The 23,191-nt window shown below is 32.6% G+C and overlaps 1 protein-coding gene across 4 annotated transcripts; it reads left to right on the top strand.

Annotated features, from left to right (window-relative positions):
* The first annotated feature begins 1,566 nt into the window (after positions 1-1,566).
* Positions 1,567-21,272, top strand: LOC134237708 (long-chain-fatty-acid--CoA ligase 5-like). 4 transcript variants are annotated; one of them, XM_062719847.1, is made up of 22 exons: positions 1,569-1,714; positions 2,632-2,823; positions 3,350-3,458; positions 3,669-3,736; positions 7,279-7,380; positions 7,547-7,646; positions 8,807-8,979; positions 10,252-10,284; positions 11,603-11,654; positions 11,856-11,929; positions 12,086-12,163; positions 12,828-12,962; positions 13,559-13,641; positions 14,487-14,637; positions 14,798-14,870; positions 15,076-15,164; positions 15,609-15,725; positions 15,865-15,918; positions 16,254-16,343; positions 16,739-16,840; positions 17,922-17,993; positions 20,245-21,272. In XM_062719847.1, exons 2-22 carry the CDS (start codon positions 2,656-2,658, stop codon positions 20,383-20,385), a joined length of 2,064 nt encoding a protein of 687 aa, XP_062575831.1. In that variant the 5' UTR covers positions 1,569-1,714; positions 2,632-2,655; the 3' UTR covers positions 20,386-21,272. The 4 variants fall into 4 exon arrangements, with proteins under 4 accessions (XP_062575832.1, XP_062575831.1, XP_062575830.1 ...); XM_062719846.1 differs by having other exon boundaries at positions 2,607-2,823; XM_062719848.1 differs by lacking the exons at positions 7,279-7,380; positions 7,547-7,646 and adding an exon at positions 6,343-6,370 and having other exon boundaries at positions 1,567-1,714; positions 2,607-2,823.
* Positions 21,273-23,191: the final 1,919 nt, after the last annotated feature.

Here is a 23,191-nt window from a genome sequence, read left to right as displayed (position 1 = left end):
CCTTCTGTGATAAAATATTCATGTACAGACAAATATTGATTAATAAAAGAAACTGCTTATAAAAATTATAAAATATGTGTTTCTTTTTATGCCTTTTGTGTATGAGCTATTTTAAATCAAAGTCTTATGAATATGTCAGTTGATGAAACAAATTTTAATTAGATTGTGACCATATTGCAGTTTGTTAACCCTGATATTGTAATGTGGTAGACAGTACATTATTGAATAATGCTGCTAATTTTATCGATCATTTTCACGAACTTGAGTTAAATTTGAAGAGGGATTTAACATAGGAAAAACCTTAAAATGTCATTTGAAGAACATCAAAACCAGCAGTATAATTCAAGTGTGTTCAAATCATGACCCCTGGGCAAGCATGGAGCCATAATGGGTGATAAAAGTTTTATGTGGGAATACATTGAAAAAAATCCTTCAAATTCTTCTTCTAAACAGCAAAGCTGAATTCCTCAGGTAGTATTCAAGTTTGTTCAAATCATGACCCTGATGGTAGAGTGGGGCCACATGGGTGATCAATAGCTAGTGATCAAGGTTTTACATAGGAATACATAGGATATATATTTAAAATTCTTCACAAAGACTAAGAAATTAGAATAGAGGAGCCATTAAAGTAGATCTTAGTTATACAAAAGGAGTGGAAATAAACCAAAGAAATAAATATTTTATTTAAATCATATTTATTTTTTTAGGCCCCCTTTGAAAGAGGGAGGGCTTATTGCTTTGCTGCTTCAGACAGTTGGTCAGTCTGTCGGTCGGTCTGTCTGTCAGTTCACCATTAGTGCATGACCATGCATTTTCTTTGCAGAGGTTGAACATATTGAAATGAAATTTGGTATGTATACATACTTTTTTTATCATAAGAATAATTAGGTCAAGTTCTATCAAGTTCAAGTTTGAAGTTTTTATTTAAGACAAAGAACCCAACTCTATATTGGGTTGAATCAAGCCATTTTGGACAGAGTTATGCCCCTTGGACTTAGAAAAATTCCAATTATTTGCTGTTTCTTTTCATTTTCTTTGCAGAGGTTGCACATACTGAAATGAAATTATATATATTACATACATGATTTATCAGAAATATATCGAAGTCAAGTTCTGTTTTGGGGTTAGATCGGACTTTTTTAAACAGAGTTATGCCTTGGATTTAGAATTTTTTTTAAATGATAATTTTGTTTTTATTTGTACATGTAATTACATGTTATTTAATGGTAAATAACTTGTAAGACTTGATTAAATTTCTTATCTTAATTTAGTTTTTATTCTATTTATATCTATTATAGTATTTAATTATCACAGATACATGAATTTCAAAACACGTTATGAAAGTGTTAGGACATACTGGAAAGTTTTTTAATGAAAAATCCATGGGCAAAGAGAGACAACTCCTTTCTCCTTCTTGTCACATGGGCACCTTTGAACTCGTGCAACCTTTGTCCTCCTGTTGTTTTGATTAACGTGTAAGGAAAGTCTAAGCAAATGGGTAAGTAGTCTGTAAGGCACACTTAGTCAGCACTTAAAAATGAATTTAATGACCATGAATGCACTGTGTTATGTCATTGTCTGAGGTCTTAGCCTTCAGAGTTTACGTGTTTGTTTTGATTTGCAGGTCTGTGCTGTCCTTTGGACTACAGGTATTTCAAGTCGCCTTGAGTGATAACAACTAGGTTCTTTTGGAAAGAAATTGATTTCCAATCAGGTAAAAATCTGAATACAGTTTATGAGTAACTGCTTGATTTGGATGAATAAATTATGTTTTATGCATACTTCATGCAAATTCTCAGTACACTAGCTAGGTAAACAATTTGCAAAACACTTAGTTTTTATTAACAAACTAGCTTTAATTCTGAGCACAAATAATGCAATAATTTTTTTAGATCTATAATGTAAGTGAAAGGTCAAAATCTTCATATTATTCTTTTAAAAAATATCAATGAATCATCTTCAGATATTTTCCATGAAGACAAATTTATTGATACCAGAAACTCTTTTTTAATATTTTACCAATACCGAATAGAGCTATTTCAATTTATGACCATAATTTTGATGATCCTAAGAATGGTTTCACTGCATCATACTGGTAGTTGTGGAAAACAGACTAGCTGAAGTGCATGCAGGCATATGCAGTATACATCTATATATACAAAGCTTGAATGAACACATTACATTAATGCATATAGCTATATATATGGTCAATGCTAAGCTTGAATAAGTTTTACGACATGCAGTTAATATTTTGACCACATAAAGTACACCCTCTGTAGCTATTCATGCAGTCAGCACTAAATTGAAAACACTCCCACAGGCCACTGTTATGTAATTCTCGCTTCTCAGGACCTTAAAACGATTATGTTTCTAGGTCAAGACATACATTTTTCTGTAACAGGTGACTGCATTTATGTTAAAATTGATCTCGTGAAAATGATACAGAAAATCATGGAACACTTGCATTATTTTGTGCAACTTGATATAAAACATGCATGTCTAGCAATCTATAAATACCAGTGAATTGAAACAATTCATTTCCTTTTTTGATGAATATGGAAGATTTTAAAGGAATTAATGCTTGTTTTTTTTTTTGGTTATTTTAGGCTGATATCATCCACTTGTTTGCAGATTAAGAAAAGCTAGGACAATCAGATGAAAAGAAGAATGTCTGCACTGCTGAGTGATGCGAGTGCCTTAAGTATTGGGGCTGGTGTCGTTACCGCCGTTACTGCGGCCGCTGCTACCTACTATCTGTCCACTCGACCAGAACCAAACATCCTCCCTCCAATTGACCTTGATGACCAGTCAATTGTATTAGAGGCATGTATATTTATATGCATCATTGTTTCTGTATGAGGCCAAAATAAATAAATAGTGTGTTTCCTATTCCAACTTGAGAAAAAATAGGGTAGGTAGGTAGGCAAAAACTCTTATTTTAACATTTTAATGTTTAAAATTCAACAGGGAAATCCCTGTCAAAACATATCCGATTATTGCATATAGGATATGTTCATTTTGTCAAACACTGAAGTGATCCAAATTTCAAATAGTGAAACCAGATTTGTTGTTGTCCAGAGAGATACCAGTGGATTAATTTTTCAGGGTTGGCACATATATTTTAGGGTCGGTCGGGGAACCAGAAACACACAATTTATTTATCTAGGCCTGATATCAATACACCATCATGTATTAAATTTCTAAGACTTTACATCACATTGTTTTGCTATTGTAAGTTACACACATCTGTGTATTATTAAAAAATATCATTAAAAAAATATGTCATTAATCATAAAATTCTCTGAAGTGTTCAGCCTTTAAGTTCATGATATATTCATTTTATTTTCAGGATGGAACAAGGATCTCAAGATTCAGTGAAAACGGAAAATTAATGAAATACCTATATGACGATGTAAAAACTACTTATGATGCTTTTCAAAGAGGTTTAAAATTATCAGGTAATATGAAAAGGAATTGCAAATTCAAGGAAGTGAGAGGTCTTAAATTGAAATAATTAACCTAGCATTTCTTTATCAGGAAATAATGAATGCTCTTCCCTTGTGTCTCCTGACTTAAGGATAAAGACTGTGTCACTTTATTATATATGTAAAAGCCATTTTTATGATTATACATTTTATAGAAATTCTCCATCTTGTTTGCTTGTGTAGGAGATGGGCCATGTTTAGGCACAAGAACAGGACCGAATTTGGAGTATGTGTGGATGACTTATAAGGAGGTATGTATAGATATATCGTTTATAGTGGTTTTCCAATTTAAGATAAGTCAATTGTTCTAAGCACTTGATTATGAAAGTTTCCAGATCAGTTTTACAATTTTTTTTCCCAATGAACCATATTTTTGGAGGATTCAGGATTTCTGCCAGGCCCCAGGGTCATGAAACAGACTTACGCAAGTGGGTTAAGGCTACGTATGGAGGTTTCTATGCAAAATATGTAATTAAAACCCATAATTGCTATACATACCGCAAAGAAATGTTAAAACTTGTTTTATAATACATTCTTGGTACCATGATGATACGCGATAGCCAGTTCACATTATGACGTCATATTATGACGTCATCAACCTGTACTACACAAGTTTATAAAGAACATCAACAAAATTGCTTCATACATTTTCAAGGGCATACCTTATTTGTTTTAGAGAAACAAGGTACACAAGAGACGCAGAATATTCCAAGGATTTAAGATATTGCTGCACAAATGTCGACACTGCAATTGTTTAGTTACTATTCGTACAGTTCTAAGTTGAAACAGGGTAAAAATTCACAGTCCAGTGTAAGTTTCCTAAATTTTTTACCAATTAAAAAAGTGCATATGATTTGTGCAGCAATTTTATTAATTTTAAGGTAATCTGATCCTCAGGTTCATAAAATTAGCAGTTAAGTAATCGAAAATACTCATAAATATATCTTTGAATCCACAAAATAATGTAAATTTACCCACAGTATTTCTTTAAAGTTAAACATTAAAGTTAATCATATTATATAGGGATAATTGTCAAATCTCAAATATATATTCAGAAAAAGTGAATAGGAATATCAGCTATGCATTTTCTAATTGTAAGTTGATCAACAAATATAGTTTTGGTTAAAAAACAATAGGTATCCATGCATTCAGAGAAATTGTCATGATATTTATACTTATTTGGTGTACTACGTCTTCTATTTCCTTCATGTATTATATAATACATAGCATAAAAGGCTTTTGCTATCATTACAAGACATCACAAATCACTTCTAATTTCATATCATGCTATTAAGCATAGGTGTCTAACGCTCGATTCAAGAAAACCTTACTTCTCTAAAACTGTATTTATTTTTTCTTTTATGGGGTACAAATGTCAACTTTTTATAAGGTCTTTTCTAGGACTTCCATAAACCTTGAATTATAAAAAGATGAATAAAATAAAAATTGTTGCATGAAAAGTTTTAATTTTCAAGCCTCATATTGATGCTTTTCAAATTAAATATTAATTTTTGGAGTTATCCTTCCTGGCTGAGGACCGGATATCCTTAAGAATATTCTCCTTAATACTATACATTATTTATTTTAAATTAAATAGGATATGCCCTTGCGCCGACATTGTTTTGTTGATGTGTTTTATTACCATGAATGGGAAAAAACAATGACGTCATAATATGACGTCATAATGTGCACTTGCATTAATACACTGTAGGTACTAAGTTGTATAAGAAAATAAATTTGAACTTTCTCCGTACATAAAGTATACAATTTATGCATTTTTATTAGCTCATTTGCATAGAAAAGCTCATATTTAGCCTTAACTCACTTGCGTAGACTTAAGTCAAATTTTCAATTGCCTGTAAAATGTTTGTTTACTATTGAATTAATCTAAAAAATTGGCAAATAACAACACTTTTGTAAATCAATGTTGAAACATATTTCAGTTTTGATCTGCTTTCACCCACCCAACATATATACAGTGGAGCCTCATTTATCCGGACGCTTTGGTCCTAGTCAGTTTGTCCGGATATGTGAAGGTCATTGGATATTTCAAATTACCAGTTAAACAAGAACAAATAACATTAAACAATTCTGTTCCGAAAAAGCATCCGGATATCTTGGGTCCACTGTACCTGGTATTTATGAAGATTTTGATTTAAGCTTAACATATTTCATGATCCTAGGGCCAGGACATCTAATACCCTAAGCAGACACTTGGTAATCTATAGTGAATCATTATTTTTACAAATGCTTCATACATTTTCAAGGTCCTCATACATCAATCTGATTTAAAATCAGATCCTTTGATCCACTCACATAGATCACTACACAAGGATTTGAGGAAACACCATTCAGGGTCATATCCTGGTGACCTCTCAATTATCCAATCAAATGTTCACTTCTAAGAATTTAGAAGCATCTCGGAATTCAGTTATAGAAGTAAAACCTCCGATGACAAACAAACGGAAAATCATAACCTATTTTCTTTAGTCTGCGAAGGGAACGACTTCAGTCTTTTCTGTACAGATTTATAATAAGTACTTGCTTTTGTCTTGGTTTTTAGCTCTTTGTTTGGTACGAAACGATAATATCTTCTCCACAGCTACTTTCACTTCTACATTCATTTTCTGGAACGTCATTTACATACGATCTCTCTGATTGGTCAAAATTTTAATGAATAATTTTATTAGAAAGGTCACAAGGAGATGACCCTTAATGGGATTTCAGCAGATCCTTGTGTAGCGATCTATGTGAGCAGATCAAAGGATCTGATTTTAATCAGATTGCTCATACATTTACTTGAATATTTCTGGAATTTTTTTTTCAAGGATAAAATTTTAATACTCACACATTATAGTCAGTAACAAAAGAGAAAAATCATTCTGGTAAGAAAATATGTTTCAATTAGATTTATTCAACTTGCATTCTTTCCAGTTTCCATCTTTAATTGCATGCTTTTTGGCTGACTTTTTTGCAATTTGCGATTTTTATTTCAGTCTATTTTCTGCATTTCTGTGACTACTTCATTCTGCTTTTCAGTGCTCATGTAGAAAAAGTAAATGTTTAAATAATGCTGTTTCTAAGTAACATAGTGTAGGAGAAGCAATAAAAACTAAATGCTACAGGAGTTGGCTAACAGGAGAGGTACATGTAAAACTAAAGTGGCAGAAAAACAAAAAATATTTTGTGGAATGGTATTTTGATCTCTTGCAGAAATGCAGGTTTTTTTTTCCAATTGTAAAAGCAGAAAAGTTACCAGCATGCCTATGAAATATTTGATGACTCCGTTCTGGAGAGTTATTATATACTATGGTATCTGTTCATCATATACACTATACAGTAAATGATGATAGTGTATTGAAAGGAAATATAAAATGTACTTGGTATTTTTAGCAAATTAATTTTATCTAATACTTGTATTTGACAGATATTTCCACACAACTTTTAGCATGAAATTTTGTAGAATCTGTATTATAACTCTGTCTTAAATTCTTTTTTATACAACATGTTTCACTGTGTATGTAATACCATGGTACATACAAATTCTCAAAACTGGGTGCTCAGAAACTTAAAAAAAAGAAAATTAACTATTAGTACCAATGTAATCATCCCAGTGATGCAAGTGAGATAGAGGAATTGTATACAAATTCATGTGTAACACATTTAAATTGTTTGAGAGACGGTTAAGAAATTATGAAATATTAAGAAAGAAAAACATCTTTGACATGTTTCTTTTTGCAATCTTTGAGTAATTGTAGAACCGTATTTACTACAAGGGGGTATTGTTTTTCAGGTCTTTGAAAAATCTCGAGCATTTGGTTCCGCTTTATTGGCGCGTGGTTTAAAACCAAATGATTCATCATTAATTGGGATCTACAGTGTAAACAGGCCAGAGGTAAAAGAAAGATATTTTTACTGAATTTTAACCACAATTTCAACCAATGATCAGAGCATTCCTATGTCCGAATGGATTTATACTTGTCACCATACAGAGTTAATTGTCTATAAAGCTTGCATGATGACATTAAGAACACGATAACCGAGTTGTTCTTTTCCTATAGTGGGTGTTCACTGAGCAGGCATGTAGCATGTTCTCCATGGTGTCTGTACCTCTCTATGATTCTCTGGGACCTGATGCATGCAAATACATCATCAAACAAGGTAACTGTAATACTATAATCAAGCTAACTGTAATACTATAATACAGAGCTACACCATATATCCTTTTATAATAAGCATCAGTTTTCTTCCCCCATGTTCAACCTGGATTATTTTGTAGATGTAGATATGACATACATGTAGATTTCTTCAAACTCCCAACTGGAAGGTGGGAAATTTTCTTTTTATGACCCAATAATCAAAGATTTGGGGGGTATATAGTTTTTGCCCTGTATGTCCATCTGTCTGTTTGTCCGCAAAAACTTTAACCTTGTCTATAACTTTTGACTGGGTGGGGCTATGGCTTTCATATTTCACAGGTGTATTCTTTGTAACAATTAAGACCTTTCTTTGAGTACCACCAAATATTGTAAGCACTGCCTGGACAAAATTTGTATGGATTATTAATTGAAGGATAAACTATTGCATCAGATGCTGGATCTGACCTACATTTTCCTGATTAATGTCCAGAGTAATGAATTTGAAGTAGGACCTCTTATCATTAAACTTGCATGGATGATTGATGCATTTAAGAATGGACACTCCCAGACTTTCTTCAAATGGTGGAAGTAACATACATTTTCTGGATGAGTAACCACATTAAAGTTTTTGAACTGCTCCATCCCCAAGTAACTATTCCAAACTTGCATGGATATTAGTGTGCACACTAGCAAGAGAAAGTTTTAATTTATTGTGTTGTATATGCCTTTTAGATTTTAAATTGTTTGGGGATGGGCTTTGTGATCTTTGATCACCTATGTTTTGCAGTTTTAAATATGACAGAAGGAGATTGTAATCTGTAAGTAAAAATAGTACTAGTTACTTCTAGCATGCAGTAAAGAAAAATTTTTGATATTATTTTGGTGGTGCACCAGCTGTGAAAATGATCAATATTAAATCCATTGTATTTTGTAGTTCATTTTAACATATATAGTCTTTAAGTCAGAGTGTTGTTTGTTAAATAGTTCATTTTGATATTTATATCAGAGTATTGTTTGGTAAACATGTTTAACTCTTCCACAATACGTGTACTACTGTCCATATTAATATTATTATGGACAGGACTAACTTTTAACTGATCATGTCTAGATTTTTCCAAAAATTATGTACATTTTGAAATTCAATTTCCTGGTTGATTGATATTTTCTCCTTGTTCCTTGTAGGTGATATTGCCTATGTTGTTTGTGACACTGCACAGAAAGTCAAAAACTTGTTGGCCAAAGCAGACCAATGCCCCTCATTGAAATGCATAATCATGATGGAGTCACCTTCGGAAGAACTCAAATCTGAGGCAGCCAAGCATAAAATTGAGCTCCTTCAATACAAGGACTTCTTGGTTAGAAAAATTCAATTAAAGTATTCCTTCTTGATTTTATTTCATGATTTTATCAGGGATGTCATTTTCAATTGGAAAGCTTAGTCAATTAATTGCAAAAGAAGATGGGTGCATTTGGCGTGTGATCTGCAGGAATCATTTGTACGAAACATTTATGGTTTAAATGTCCATGATTTGGTTGGCTAAACATAGCTGGTCAGATTTTACATACACGTCCATAGGTTTTCTTTTCATTTCGTTTGAAAGACCTTGTGAGATTGTAACATTTATGTCCGTTTTTCCTAGGGGGTACTATAACATAGTAATGTTTCACAAAAAATAAACACCTAAATATTTAATGTATAGATGCATGATAGGTGTACATGTACATTATATAATAGAAGATTGGAATTGATATTGCTCTAGAACCAAAATGAACCAAAATTTATTTAATTCAAAATTTTAATACATCAGTACATAAAACGAAACTGACAAAATAAATGGTTGTTTGCATGAAAAAAAAGAACGCTCCATGCCAGGCTCGAACCAAAAAGTTTCGCATCTAGCGCACTGAACAGGTACCCAACTTACTGAGCTATCACGCTTCACATATTCAAATGATTTAAAAAGGACAAAGAAACACCACATTCACACATTTGGATTTTTTGGGAAAAACTTCATTTTTCATGGTATCTGGGTCTTCTCTCCATTTTTTAAAAATGTTTATTCATTTCTTTGAATTAAAATACACACAAATAACGTTTCAAAATCATGGAGAGAGGACCCAGAGATAGAAAATGTTTTGAAAAACGTGTTTAAAAATGTACCATTTTGTACCAAATGTCTGATCTGGCCAATTTTCAAGTTATTTTTTAGCAAATTAAAGCTCAATTTCGGGAAAATACTTTCCGTTCCTTATGCACAGGAACCCGATAAATTGAAAAAATGTTAAAATTTCATGTGACATGTCGATAAACTTTTCACTTTTCAATAACACCCAGATTCCTGCCGAATGCCAATCAAAAGCGCCCTCGTTCTTTATTCAAGGGATAGTTGAGTACTCATGAAGTTAATTTTTCTCATGTCAGTTTTACAGTACTAGCATGTCCTTCTGAGATAACTTTTTACTCAATATTTATATTATAAGTTATTGTCATTTACAAAATAGTACAGTCAATGGACAAAAGTATTCATCACTGATGAATAATAAAATTTATCATGTGACATATTTATATATGAATTTAAGGAATTATCTTTAAAAAGTAAATATTTATTGTTTATAATGTTTTACAGGAACTTGGTGAGAAGAATCTTCAAGAACCAAAGGTGAAATTATTGAATGGAAAGATTGCACAATTACCCTACATATACGAGGGGTGATCAAAAAGTTCGCGAACTAATTGAATAACTTCCATAAGAGAAACAATATTTTGTTTCAGTGTTGATTATACTTTAAATTAATCCTCTCCGATTTTAATGCACATCAACAACCGTTCTGCTCATGCGTGAATCACATGATATAGGCGGTCACGTGACCCCCTCCGTAGCGTTCTGTCACAAAAGCTGAAAGATTTTTCTGAGTTTTATATTAATTTCCATGTAAGTTAATTTTTATAACAAGAACAGTTCATTTGTTAGAAATGGTCAAATCTCGGCAACGGAATGGGTGGATAAGAATATCCTTTCCAAAAATAAGCAGGGCGACCATTAAAACCCAAATCTTCTGTCTCGGGAGAGACATTTATTCAAGGTGGATAGAGCAGGGGTGCCTTCTTTTTTATCATAACTAATAATTATGTTGAAAATCTAAAATAAACAATATCTTAGGTATTTAATAATTATATTATTGTTCAAATATTCAACTATTTTTCAAAGTGTAAATTGGAGGTCTTTGATAGCAAATTGCTTAATTAAAAACATATCTCTTTTCAAAGTTGCTTTCACTGAGCAATATAACAAGTGTCATTTTTAACCATCTGTCTTCCTTGACTAAAACGATGAATTCAATCATTGATTGAATTTATAAGAAGTCGTTTGTCTTAATGAACTGTGTACAAATTATTATATGCTTCTGCAAAGGGATTTCTAAGATATTCGATAAATTGTACAGTCATTTGTTGAACGAGCACGACTGAGACAACCATATTTCGTCACAAGTGACCTACACAGTGACGTCATATTCACATTGTGACGTCACAAACAAGGAGCAAAACTTAATTCAGCATATGCTATTTATAGAGCTTGTGTATGGCTATTATATACCAAATTTTTTTCTAATCTGAATTGTGGTTTTGTAGATATAGAGATAGTTCGCGAACTCTTTGATCACCCCTTGTAGTAATCAGGAGAAAATTTCCATAGCAATACAGTGTATCTTGCTTTAAATGCCTGAATAAACTAGCTTTATAAATTCCATAATTATCTTATTGACATATACACACTTTTCTATGCAAAAAAAAAAAAAATGGATACCTTCAAAGTGATTATAAAATAAATTTGCAAAACTTCCTGTAAATTTATAATCCTTATTACATGTATTTACATGTAGTTTCAATTGCATATGAAATGATTGATTTAATATATTGTACCAGTAAACAAGAAATGAACTTCATAAAAATAAAATATTGGTTGGTTTGTTTTATAGCCTCCAAAGGAATCAGATTTGGCTACGATTTGTTACACCAGTGGAACAACAGGTCTGTAAAGTAATTTACATGTATCCAACAAGAAAAGTTAATTCTGTACTCCATGAATTGTTACGTACTGATGCATATCAGAGGAAAGTACTACTTGCAAAAAGTAGAATTTTTTTAAAAATTCTATTAAGGAATTGTAAAATATAAACGCTCATGAAATTTGTAATCAGACCTGAAACTTGTAAAACTTTAAATTTACAGGTGATCCAAAAGGTGTGATGTTGACCCATGCCAATCTCATTTGTAACATGTCATCTGTAGCTTTTATTGCCTTGGTAAGTCCATATTGGAGTAAATGAGAGATATCCTCAAAGTTTGATTTGCAGCAATAGCTCTAAATCCTATTTTACAAGTATCTACAGCTGTTTAATTGAAAGTCTTAATCTTGCCTCATGAGCCACACTTCATCTGATGTTTCTGATATTTTACAGAAAGCCATTACGGTGGACAAGAATGATGTTCATATTTCATATCTTCCTCTTGCCCATATGTTTGAAAGAGGAATGGAGGCATGTATTTACTCTAATTCTTTACATTTAAAAGTGTACAATGTACACTGTACATGTTGCATTTATTTATTTGAATTCTTTCTGGTGCTGTGTATCACTAGCATCCAGTCAATCTTTATCTGTTTTTGCTTATCTGAGCACAAGTGAGCTTTCAGTTCTCCCATTTCGAGGATTTCTTTTTGTCATTAAATAAAAGGTCTCTAGAATATTTAATAATACATGTACATGTATTTAAATCCAGTGGAACTACAGTCTCATTAGAAATTAAAGTTGAACTTGGATTTATATTGCTGTGTTACGTAGACAACAATTTTTTAGCACATTGTGTAAACCAACTTTTATTCATGTGTGATAAATTTTCGCGAGATTCACAATAGCTTCGTCATCACAAATATTTTTTGCAGCGAACTGGTCCTTAAAGTCTCTGTGTCTATTAATAACAGGTCTAAAACAGGCTGATCGCAAAAATAAATCGTTGTGAACTAGTTTACCCATGGTAAATCATGAAAGAAAGTCGTTGCAAATAAAAGTTGGTTTACAGTATTTTATTAATTCTGTAACCAGAAGACATATTTTTAAAGTTGTCTTTATTCACAGCCTGATTAGATAAGAATTTAAAATCATTATTTTCCAATGTATTAAATAAATTATGTATCTTTTGCAGATTATCTGTTTCATGCATGGTTGTAGAGTGGGATTTTTCCGTGGAGATGTGAAACTGTTGACCGAGGACATGCAGGCATTGAAACCTACACTATTTATCACTGTTCCGCGACTTTTAAATAGGATCTATGACAAGGTAGGCATTGATATTTTAGATTTTTTATTCATTAAAGCATGTTTTAGATTTAAAAAAGCTTATATACAGTAAAATTTGTTATCTAGAACTCAGTGGGGCTGAGAAAAACTGAGATATTGAGGTTAAAATACATGATGTTGTCGTGTTGTGACTTTGAACACACATCAACATATTTATGTTGTTCAAGATATTTTTGCTTGAAATGCAGAAGTTCAACTGTATTATATTTGGAGAAGGTACACAATCTTCTTTAAAAGATGTATGCCAAAAGAGTGCAGCAAATTCAGGGAAGGCTTCCAATTATGCAGAAAAAAGAGTTCAAACATTTTAGACAAAATTTAAATACTCTAGAAGTACTTTTTTCCACATGGTATTAATTAACGCTATGTACGCGGTTACAAATTTTCTGCGGAAATTTGTCCAAGCATACTTAATATAAACGTAAAGCATATAGTGACAGTCTAAGAAATCCGCATAATCTTCTACCCGCAGATTAAACAGAAATTGAGATTCCGCGGAATTATGACCCCGTGGAAAAAAGTATGTCTGCAGTATTTCAGTCCTGAAATACCAGGGTTTTTTTTATCCTTTTATAGATTGAAAACAGTGTACAAGGCAGTGCATTCAAGTCAAAGCTGTTGGAATGGGCAGTGGCAGCAAAATCTCAGGAAGTTGAAAGGTCAGTCTGTGTGATTTTTCTGTTTATATACGGTAATAATTCTTAGATGCATACATTATGGATATAAGCAAATATGTACCAGGGGGTAAATATCAGTAAAACCTGGTTAGATGACCTCATATATATAAGAAATGTGTCGCAGAGAAAATTTCAGGTCTTTGAAATATTAATTTGCTCTTTTTTAGGTCAATGAAACAATGATATTATGTCAAGATCTAGTAAATGAAAGATGCCTATTGATTTGTCAAATTTGAGAAATAAATTCCTTTAATGATGCTTTACAACTTTAGCTTGGTCAAATAAGGTGTTTCTGGGCATAATTTGTAGGTAAATAAGACGAAAAACCATATTTTAAACTGTCATTTTCAATGAATAATTAAGAAAAACAATGAATATGCTGTTGGGAGTTTTTTTCCCATATTCGACAAAGGAAACGTATCGAAATTGCATTCAGTCTCTCAGAAAACAGTAATTTTATCTTCATGGCCTCTTCTTTAAAATAGTATCAAAATTGATATAGGTATCAGGATTACTTTTCATTTGATTTTAAATTGAATGCCATGAAAATACCCTAATTTCTACATAATTCTGCTAAAGGCGTAAAATACGGGAAAAAGAGAGTTGATTATGACATCATAATGAATCTACACAAAAAATCAGTGTAATGTCATTTATTACTAGATCTTGACCTTAACTACCTGAGGAGTACAAAATTTACTGTCAGGATGCAAAGGGCGAGGTGAATGTGAAACACTTCAAAATTCTGATAGTCCTCGTACAATGACTATCAAAATTTTGGGGTGCAACAAAGATATGATTTTAATAAGAATTTCTTTTTATAACAGTGGTATTGTGAGAAAAAATAGTATCTGGGATAAACTGCTGTTTGGGAAAGTACAGAAATTATTGGGAGGAAGAGTGAAGATTGTCATCACTGGGTCTGCTCCACTGGAGGCCAAAGTTTTCAAGTTCATCAGGGCAGCATTTGGTTGTGTGGTGAGTTTTAATTCAGCTAGTTACTCTCTCTTTATACTGTATATCAAGTTTTTAAATTCATCAGGACAGCATTGGGTTGTGTGGTGAGTTCTAATTCAGCTAGCTTGTTCTCTGTTAACAATATCATTTCATCATTGCCATAAATATCATTTTTATTCAGGTCATGGAGGGGTATGGACAGACAGAGGCCACAGCTGGAATTACATTCAGTATACCAGGGGATCCTTCAATAGGTAAAGATGATTAAATAGAGAAGATAGTACTTCTCATCTTCTGATTTTGCATACCTAGCTAACTTTATTTAAAGGTTTAAAATGAATTATAGGGTTACTTTTCTCATACAGCTTAATGATCTATATTGAAATTGTTTTAAAATTAAGTTTCTTTTGTGATTTAATATCCTACTACATAAAATGTCACTTTATATGTGAAATGTAGGCCATGTTGGTTGCCCTCTTCCTTGTGCCAAAGTTAAACTGGTTGATGTGCCAGAAATGGATTATTATGCAAAGGACAATAAAGGAGAGGTAACCTGATAAAATTTATTTATTTAATAAATTAATGCATAGCTTATTAATATTCTATAAAAGTACTTTTATTCTGAGCATGAGATTGATTTACACTATATATGTGGTCACGTTTTTCCTTTGAAATTTGTCAAAGTGTACTAGAAATGCATTAAGGAATTATAATGACAATCCCAAAAATCTGCATAATTTTCTAATCATGGAGCAAACAGAAATTGTGATTCCACTGAATTAAAATCCCGCTATAAAAAAAGTTTGTTCACAGTTTTCAAAATTTGATTGTTCAAAATTGGAATCATACCATTGTACATGAAAGTTCACACAGATGAAATTCAGGTATTAGTAAGGTACATAGTACCTCTTTTTTCTTTTACTTAGTTTCATATCATATAAAGAGGAGTACACTGTGAAGTACAATGAATATTTTCTGTTCTTTTCTACTAGATTTGCAGTTACAGTCCCAGTACCTTCATTGGATATTACAAGAATGAAGAGAAGACAAAGGAAACTATAGATGATGATGGCTGGCTTCACACAGGAGATATTGGCCAGTGGTTACCAGTAAATATAGTCTCTCATTTCAGATTTACTTCGCAATGTCTTAGGCATCTTGAAGTTGCATTTATACATCCATAACAGTGTAACAGAGATTATTATTCTTTTCCAAAATGGCAGTCAAAATAATATACTTTCATTTCAGAATGGAACACTGAAAATTATTGATAGAAAGAAGAACATATTTAAACTTTCTCAGGTAAATTTGTGTCCTAACGATTTTTGGATATAGGAAATAGCTTGTCACTCAGTCTTGAAATAAAGGGCAGTAGTTCAATGAAAATATATATATATATTTATAAACCCATAAAATTAGTAGCTAAGCAATCTAAAATACAGTAAAACTTGTGTTACCTGGTTGTTGTTTATTCCAAGATCTTGTTTAATAGGATCATAATTATAAGTCCCTTTCAGTAAATTCTGTGATTTAAAAGTTCGTCTAATCCAGCAATTTCTATGGAACCAGTGGTGTTGGGATTAAAATTTTCACAGGATGGCCAAACTCATTATCTCAAGCTTGAATTACAATTGTAGGGAGAATACATTGCTACAGAGAAGATAGAAAATTGTTATACCAGAAGTAGATTTGTTGCTCAGGCATTTGTAGATGGAAACAGTCTGAAGGTAAGATCACATTTTGTGCATTAAAGATGCTCTTAAATAAACATCTGTTACTTACTTACAGCAAAACTTGTTTAGTACGAACACAGATATTGAAAATTCACGGATATAGCGAACTTTCAAATTATTTTGGATTCCCAGTTATATAAATTTAACTAATTCCTTATATTTATATAACGAATTATGGATATAGCGAAGTAATTTTATAGGTCCCAGTGACTTCTAGGTCCCAATGATTTCGTTATAACCGAGTTTTACTGTATGCAGTATTTTTCAGTATATGAGGCAGATTTATGGTATAGTTTAGTATTCATGAGAACCAAAACTTAAAAAGTTTCATATTAAATAAAAAGCACATTATATTAAAAATGTGTTATCTTTGGCTTTTCTTTGTACAGAATAATGTGGTGGGGATAATTGTACCTGACCCTGAGGTCATGCCAGGATGGGCCAAAGAACAGGGAATGTCACCAGACATGGAAGAACTCTGTAAAAATAAGGTATACTGATCATTCCAAGTCAGTTATTTTGAAAAGGAAAAATGAAGCATGGCACACAAAGTTAAATATATAACCAATATTCCAGTAAAAGTGCAAGAGAACAGAGATATTTTTAAAAAAATCTTTTCAAAGAGAAAAAAATATACTGACACGCAAAAGAAACGCAACACCCTACTTTAGGGGGAAATTATTATGTAAAGTAAAGAATTTTGTATCTTAGAATTATGAATATCGTCAATTTGGTAAACATCGGTAATTTAACGGTTGAACGATTTCCATACCATAACCGGAAGTCAAGTTTGAGTCTGCTTAACAGAAATCAAAATTTGCATGTTTAACAAAACATTTGGCAATATTATGGAGTTTTAAGGGTTTTTTACTGTTCATCATAAGTAATGCAGCAATATTTCAAAAAATAAACTCTCCTTTCGTTTCCCATAACGATGCTAAGGCTACTTGAAAATGGCTTATGTACGCATTTCCATTGCTCTAGCTGGAAAATTTCAATGTACAGGTGATGGAGAGTTGCTGATGCGAAATTTCACTACATTACGCCTCAACAGGGTCTTATGTATCATATGCATTAAGGACAGTCCTTGTAACGGAAGTCCAAGGGTGGCTACACTGCTCTAAGTTAGAGAAAATTTGACCTAATCATCTGAAAAACGGGCATTTAAAAATCCCAAAGAATATTTCCTTCACTCAGATATCAATATTAATGAACCTATCATATCGTAGAAATTAAGCTGCAATTGTTGTTTAGGGCAGTCTTGCACGTTTCACTTGAATGGCTGGGAGGGGGGTGTTTTAACAGTCATATTTTACTTAGTAAAGTAAACAGATAAACATTTAACATTTTTATTAAATCTCTGATGTTCTGAAAATTGAGTTTAGCCTTACTTTATTTGCTTTTGAAAATCATAAGATAAAAAAATCAAACATTTGTAGATTACTGCTTGCGTTTCTTTTGTGTGTCAGTATACTTATAAATACCCCCTTGTACATATAATAAGAGCTTCAGTCTTGTCAAGACTTTAAACCTTTTTTGTTCATAAAAAATTTTGTTGTTTGCATATTGCAGAAAGTCAGAGAAATGATTTTTAAGGACATAACAAAAGTTGGAAAGGAAGCAGGACTGAAGACATTTGAACAGGTAATGTTGACAAACATGTATTGGATATACCAGATTCTAAATTGATCAAACTATGGTTTCCATATAATTTAAGGGCAACTGTATTGCATTGGAAAGAGATATAAAAGCATTTCCAATTTAAGGTAGATTTAAGTCTGATCACTTCATGCTCCCATGGACTTAAGGTTAAAAATGAAGATATTTAAAAAATGAAGAGAAGTCCTGTAAAATCACATATTTCTGTGGGTTAAATTTTTAGCTCACCTGAGCCGAAGGCTCAAGTGAGCTTTTCTGATCACATTTTGTCCAGCGTCCGTCTGTCTGTAAACTTTTCACATTTTCGACTTCTTCTCAAGAACCGCTGGGCCAATTTCAACCAAACTTGCCACAAAGCATCCTTGGGTAAAGGGGATTCAAGTTTGTTCAAATGAAGGGCCAAGCCCTCATTCAAGGGGAGATAATTGGGAATTAATGAAAATTTGGTGGTATACTTTAAAAATCTTCTTCTCAAGAACCACTGTGCCAGGAAAGATGTAACTTATGGGGAAACATCCTTACATAGTGTAGATTCAAGTTTGTTCAAATCATGACCCCTGGGGGTAGGGCAGAGCCACAATGGCCGACCAAAATTTTGCATTGAAATATATAGGAAAATTCTTTAAAAATCTTCTTCTCAAGAATAACAAAGCCATAATTGATCATATTTATATGGAAGCATCCTCAGGTAGTGTAGATTTAAGTTTGTTCAAATTATGACCCCCGAGGGTAGGGCGGGGCCACAATGGCCAACCAAAGTTTTGCATAGAAATATATAGGAAAATTCTTTAAAAATCTTCTTCTCAAGAATAACAAAACCATAATTGATCATATTTATTTGGAAGCATCCTCAGGTAGTGTAGATTCAAGTGTGTTCAAATCATGACCCCCGGGGGTAGGGCGGGGCCACAATGGCCGACCAAAGTTTTGCATAGAAATATATAGGAAAATTCTTTAAAAATCTTCTTCTCAAGAATAGCAAAGCCATAATTGATCATATTTTTATGGAAGCATCCTCAGGTAGTGTAGATTAAATTTTGTTCAAATCATGGCCCCCGAGGGTAGGGCGGGGCCACAATGGCCAACCAAAGTTTTACATAGAAATATATAGGAAAATTCTTAAAAAATCTTTTTCTCAAGAATAACAAAACCATAATTGATCATATTTATTTGGAAGCATCCTCAGGTAGTGTAGATTCAAGTTTGTTCAAATCATGACCCCCGGGGGTAGGGCGGGGCCACAATAGCCGACCAAAGTTTTGCATAGAAATATATAGGAAAATTCTTTAAAAATCTTCTTCTCAAGAATAGCAAAGCCATAATTGATCATATTTATATAGAAGCATCCTCAGGTAGTGTAGATTTAAGTCTGCTCAAATCATGACCCCCGGGGGTAGGGCGGGGCCACAATGGCCGACCAAAGTTTTGCATAGAAATATGTAGGAAAATTCTTTAAAAATCTTCTTCTGAAGAATAACAAAGCCAAAATTGATCATATTTATATGGAAGCATCCTCAGGTAGTGTAGATTCAAGTTTGTTCAAATCATGACTCCCGGGGTAGGGCGGGGCCAAAATAGCCAACCAAAGTTTTACATAGAAATATATAGGAAAATTCTTTAAAAATCTTCTTCTCAAGAATAGCAAAGTTATAATTGATCATATTTATATGGAAGCATCCTCATGAAGTGTAGATTTAAGTTTGTTCATATCATGACCCCCGGGGGTAGGGCGGGGTCACAATGGCCGACCAAAGTTTTGCATAGAAATATAGAAAAAATTCTTAAAAAATCTTTTTCTCAAGAATAGCAAAGCCATGATTGGTCATGGGACAACTTTAGGATTTAAACTTTACAATAGTGCTCAGGTGAGCGGTGTGGCCCATGGGCCTCTTGTTAAGGTTTGAGGGAAAAATGGGTTTGTGGGGATTTGAATATGTTGATGTTGCATAGATATATAAATAAAATTTGACATTTCTTGATGGACATGAATTCATGGGTGTCTCCATACCCTGAAAACGACAAAATTTAACCCCCACAAAAATTGTTGATTTCACAGTATATAAAATTCCTGAGGAGCATGTCTACAGACACTGTTACAGTTATGCTGGTACTGTATATGACTTTTGACTTTGAATGTGACCCGCTGGAAGTGCTCTTTAACATTAATTTCAGAGAGAGATTAATGTTACCTAAGAGTGCATTATAGGCCAGCCTCATATTAAATTTTCTTTTATAGGTGGCAAACATTCATCTTTTTCCCGAACTATTTTCCCTTGAGAATAACTTGCTGACCCCCACCTTTAAAAACAAGAGACCAGTTCTGAGGAAGACATTTCAGCCTGTGATAGATGAACTGTATGCTGAATTTGAAAGATGATTTTTTTACATTGTGAAGGATGGATTGTTGATGCTATTTTATTTTTTAATGAGACTTTATGAAGATATTGTGAACTAGAATATATATAGAATGTATCAATTATGTATTAGTCCATTTATATAAATGTTCAAATATGACAGCCAAGTTCTGACAAAAAACCCTGCACACTTTCAGAGATGGTAAAATTGCAGCATACTGTGCAGTAATAAAATTCAAAATTTGGTAGCAAAATATATGAACAGTATGATATTAGATTGGAAAAATATCTGTGTAGCACATATTTCTTGTAATATATACATGAATATTCATTTATCCTGCAACTACCCCTTGCATTGACTTAATAAAGGTACGAGTAAACTAAGAAACAAAAGCTTTATTTCATCAATGCCCTAAGAATGCCTCATGTATGCATTCTGATGTTCTAATAGCATTGTGACATCATACATATTGCATTTTTTTGCTATGTTATATGTCAGATTCAACTGCAGAGATGTGCCTAAATCAGGTTGAAAATAACTCATTTTGGAGGTCAGATGTAAATTATGTTGCAGGATAATCAAAATATATGGTTATTTGGGTCGAAAATTGATGGAGGGCTTGTCAACTCTTGCCCTTTGTCACATTTTTTTTACCCTCGGCCAAATATTGTTTATATTTAAAGACAGTAACAATGTATATTATACATACATGGATATACCCGGTAGTTAATGTATCCCTATTGAGTTTGTACATGTATACCTGTTCGTTGTACTTGTAGTGATTTTATTGAAATTTATGTTTATTAGTTGTGTACATTCTTTACAACAGGACCATGTCCATCAAAAGATATATATATGACTTTATATTAATATATTACTAGTAATATCAATTATATTTTTTATACTCAATTTTTCTGTATCAATTTAATTCTGATGTTGATGTTGACCCTATACAATATTTGAAGAAATATTTCATTTATTTTTTACCTTTGAGTTTAAGAGACTAGGTTGTATAGTCATGACAGCAAAATACATTATAATGTTTGATATCATGAACCAGAAGTCTCTGTCGAGACTGCAGCTCTACTGGTTTGAACTTATAGCAAAGGAGGAGAAAAGTACTTAAGCAGCTGGGATTTGAAACTAAATAGAATAATGATCGTTGATAAAGTCTCTTTATGTTCTTAGTGTAGTCTACTTGTGTGCCAAGTTATACTGAAATCAGACCAAAACTGTAGGAGGAGTAGCATTTTGAAACAATTTTACAGACATTTCTATTTTTAGTAACCACGGCAACACCGTTCATCAAAATTAAAATTCGATATACAGAATTATGTATCTTAGTGTATTCTACTTATGTGCCAAGTTATATTGAAATCAGACCAAAACTGTAGGAGGAGTAGCATTTTGAAACAATTTTACAGATATTTCTATTTTTAGTAACCACGGCAACAACGTTCATCGAAATCAAAAACCGATAAACAGAATTATGTATCTTAGTGTAGTCTACTTGTGTGCCAAGTTATATTGAAATCAGACCAAAATTGTAGGAGGAGTAGCATTTTGAAACAATTTCCTAGAAATTTCTATTTTCAGTAACCACGGCAACACCGTTCATCAAAATCAAAAACCGATACACAGAATTATGTATCTTAGTGTATTCTATTTGTTTGCCAAGTAATACTGAAATCAGACCAAAACTGTAGGAGGAGTAGCATTTTGAAAGGATTTCACAGAAATTTCTATTTTTAGTAACCACGGCAACACTGTTCATCGAAATCAAAAACCGATATATGGAATTATGTATCTTAGTGTAGTCTACTTGTGTGCCAAGTTATAATGAAATCAAACCAAAACTGTAGGAGGAGTAGCATTTTGAAAGAATTTCACAGAAATTTCTATTTTTAGTAACCACGGCAACACCGTTCATCAAAATCAAAAACCGATATACAGAATTATGTATCTTAGTGTAGTCTACTTGTGTGCCAAGTTATACTGAAATCAGACCAAAACTGTAGGAGAAGTAGCGTTTTGAAAGAATTTCACAGAAATTTCTATTTTTAGTAACCACGGCAACACCGTTCATCGAAATCAAAAACCGATACACAGAATTATGTATCTTAGTGTAGTCTACTTGTGTGCCAAGTTATATTGAAATTAGATCAAAACTGTAGGAGGAGTAGCATTTTGAAAAATTGTTTACAGACAGACGGACAGACGGACAGCTAGACAGACGGACGGACGGACGGACGCCGGACGCATTACTATCGCATAAGCTCTTCTGGTCTCTGACCAGTAGAGCTAATAAAAACTAAAACTTACTGTTAAATTTTATTCTATATTGCGGCCCTATGTTTTCCTTCGTGAGTAATTAATATTTGAACAATTTAGAATCAATTAATACTACCTCAGAGAGCTTCCACATAAGTTGTTTGGGGCCAGTGGTTCTTGAGAAGATTTTTAAAGACCCAACAGTTATTTTACGGTTCCTTGATTATCTCCCATTGGAGAAGGGTCAGCTTCTTCTGTCTTGTTGCATATTTTGAATTTACTGATGGCAGTATGGTGGTGCTGACAAGGACATAATAGCAAGATTAGGGAAAGCCAGAGGATCTTTTTGTCAAGCTTAAGAATCACAGGCACTTGTTTTGGAGATAAATATTTAACCCATAGTATAATATTAACAGTGTTATTATTATTATACTATGGGTTAAAATTTTATCTCCAAAACAAGTGCCTGTGTTAAGAATATATGGAAGTCAAACAGCTTCAGCATACGTACTAAGATCAAGCTGTATAATAGCTGTGTACCATCTGTTTAATGTAGG

The sequence above is a fragment of the Saccostrea cucullata genome, unplaced genomic scaffold (genome assembly GCF_032062105.1).
Source record: "Saccostrea cucullata isolate Sc308-1 unplaced genomic scaffold, CSIRO_AGI_Scuc_v1 ctg11, whole genome shotgun sequence".
In the NCBI taxonomy this organism is placed as follows: domain Eukaryota; kingdom Metazoa; phylum Mollusca; class Bivalvia; order Ostreida; family Ostreidae; genus Saccostrea; species Saccostrea cuccullata.
The sequence above is the reverse complement of the archived record's forward strand: the minus strand, read 5'-3'. Positions and strand labels throughout refer to the sequence as shown.

Coding starts and splice junctions, on each gene's coding strand:
- LOC134237708 (XM_062719847.1), top strand. CDS start 2,656: ATGAAAAGAAGAATGTCTGCACTGCTGAGTGATGCGAGTGCCTTAAGT. Junction 7,647..8,806: donor CAAATACATCATCAAACAAG/GTAACTGTAATA, acceptor TGTTCCTTGTAG/GTGATATTGCCTATGTTGTT. Junction 10,285..11,602: donor AGAATCTTCAAGAACCAAAG/GTGAAATTATTG, acceptor TTTGTTTTATAG/CCTCCAAAGGAATCAGATTT.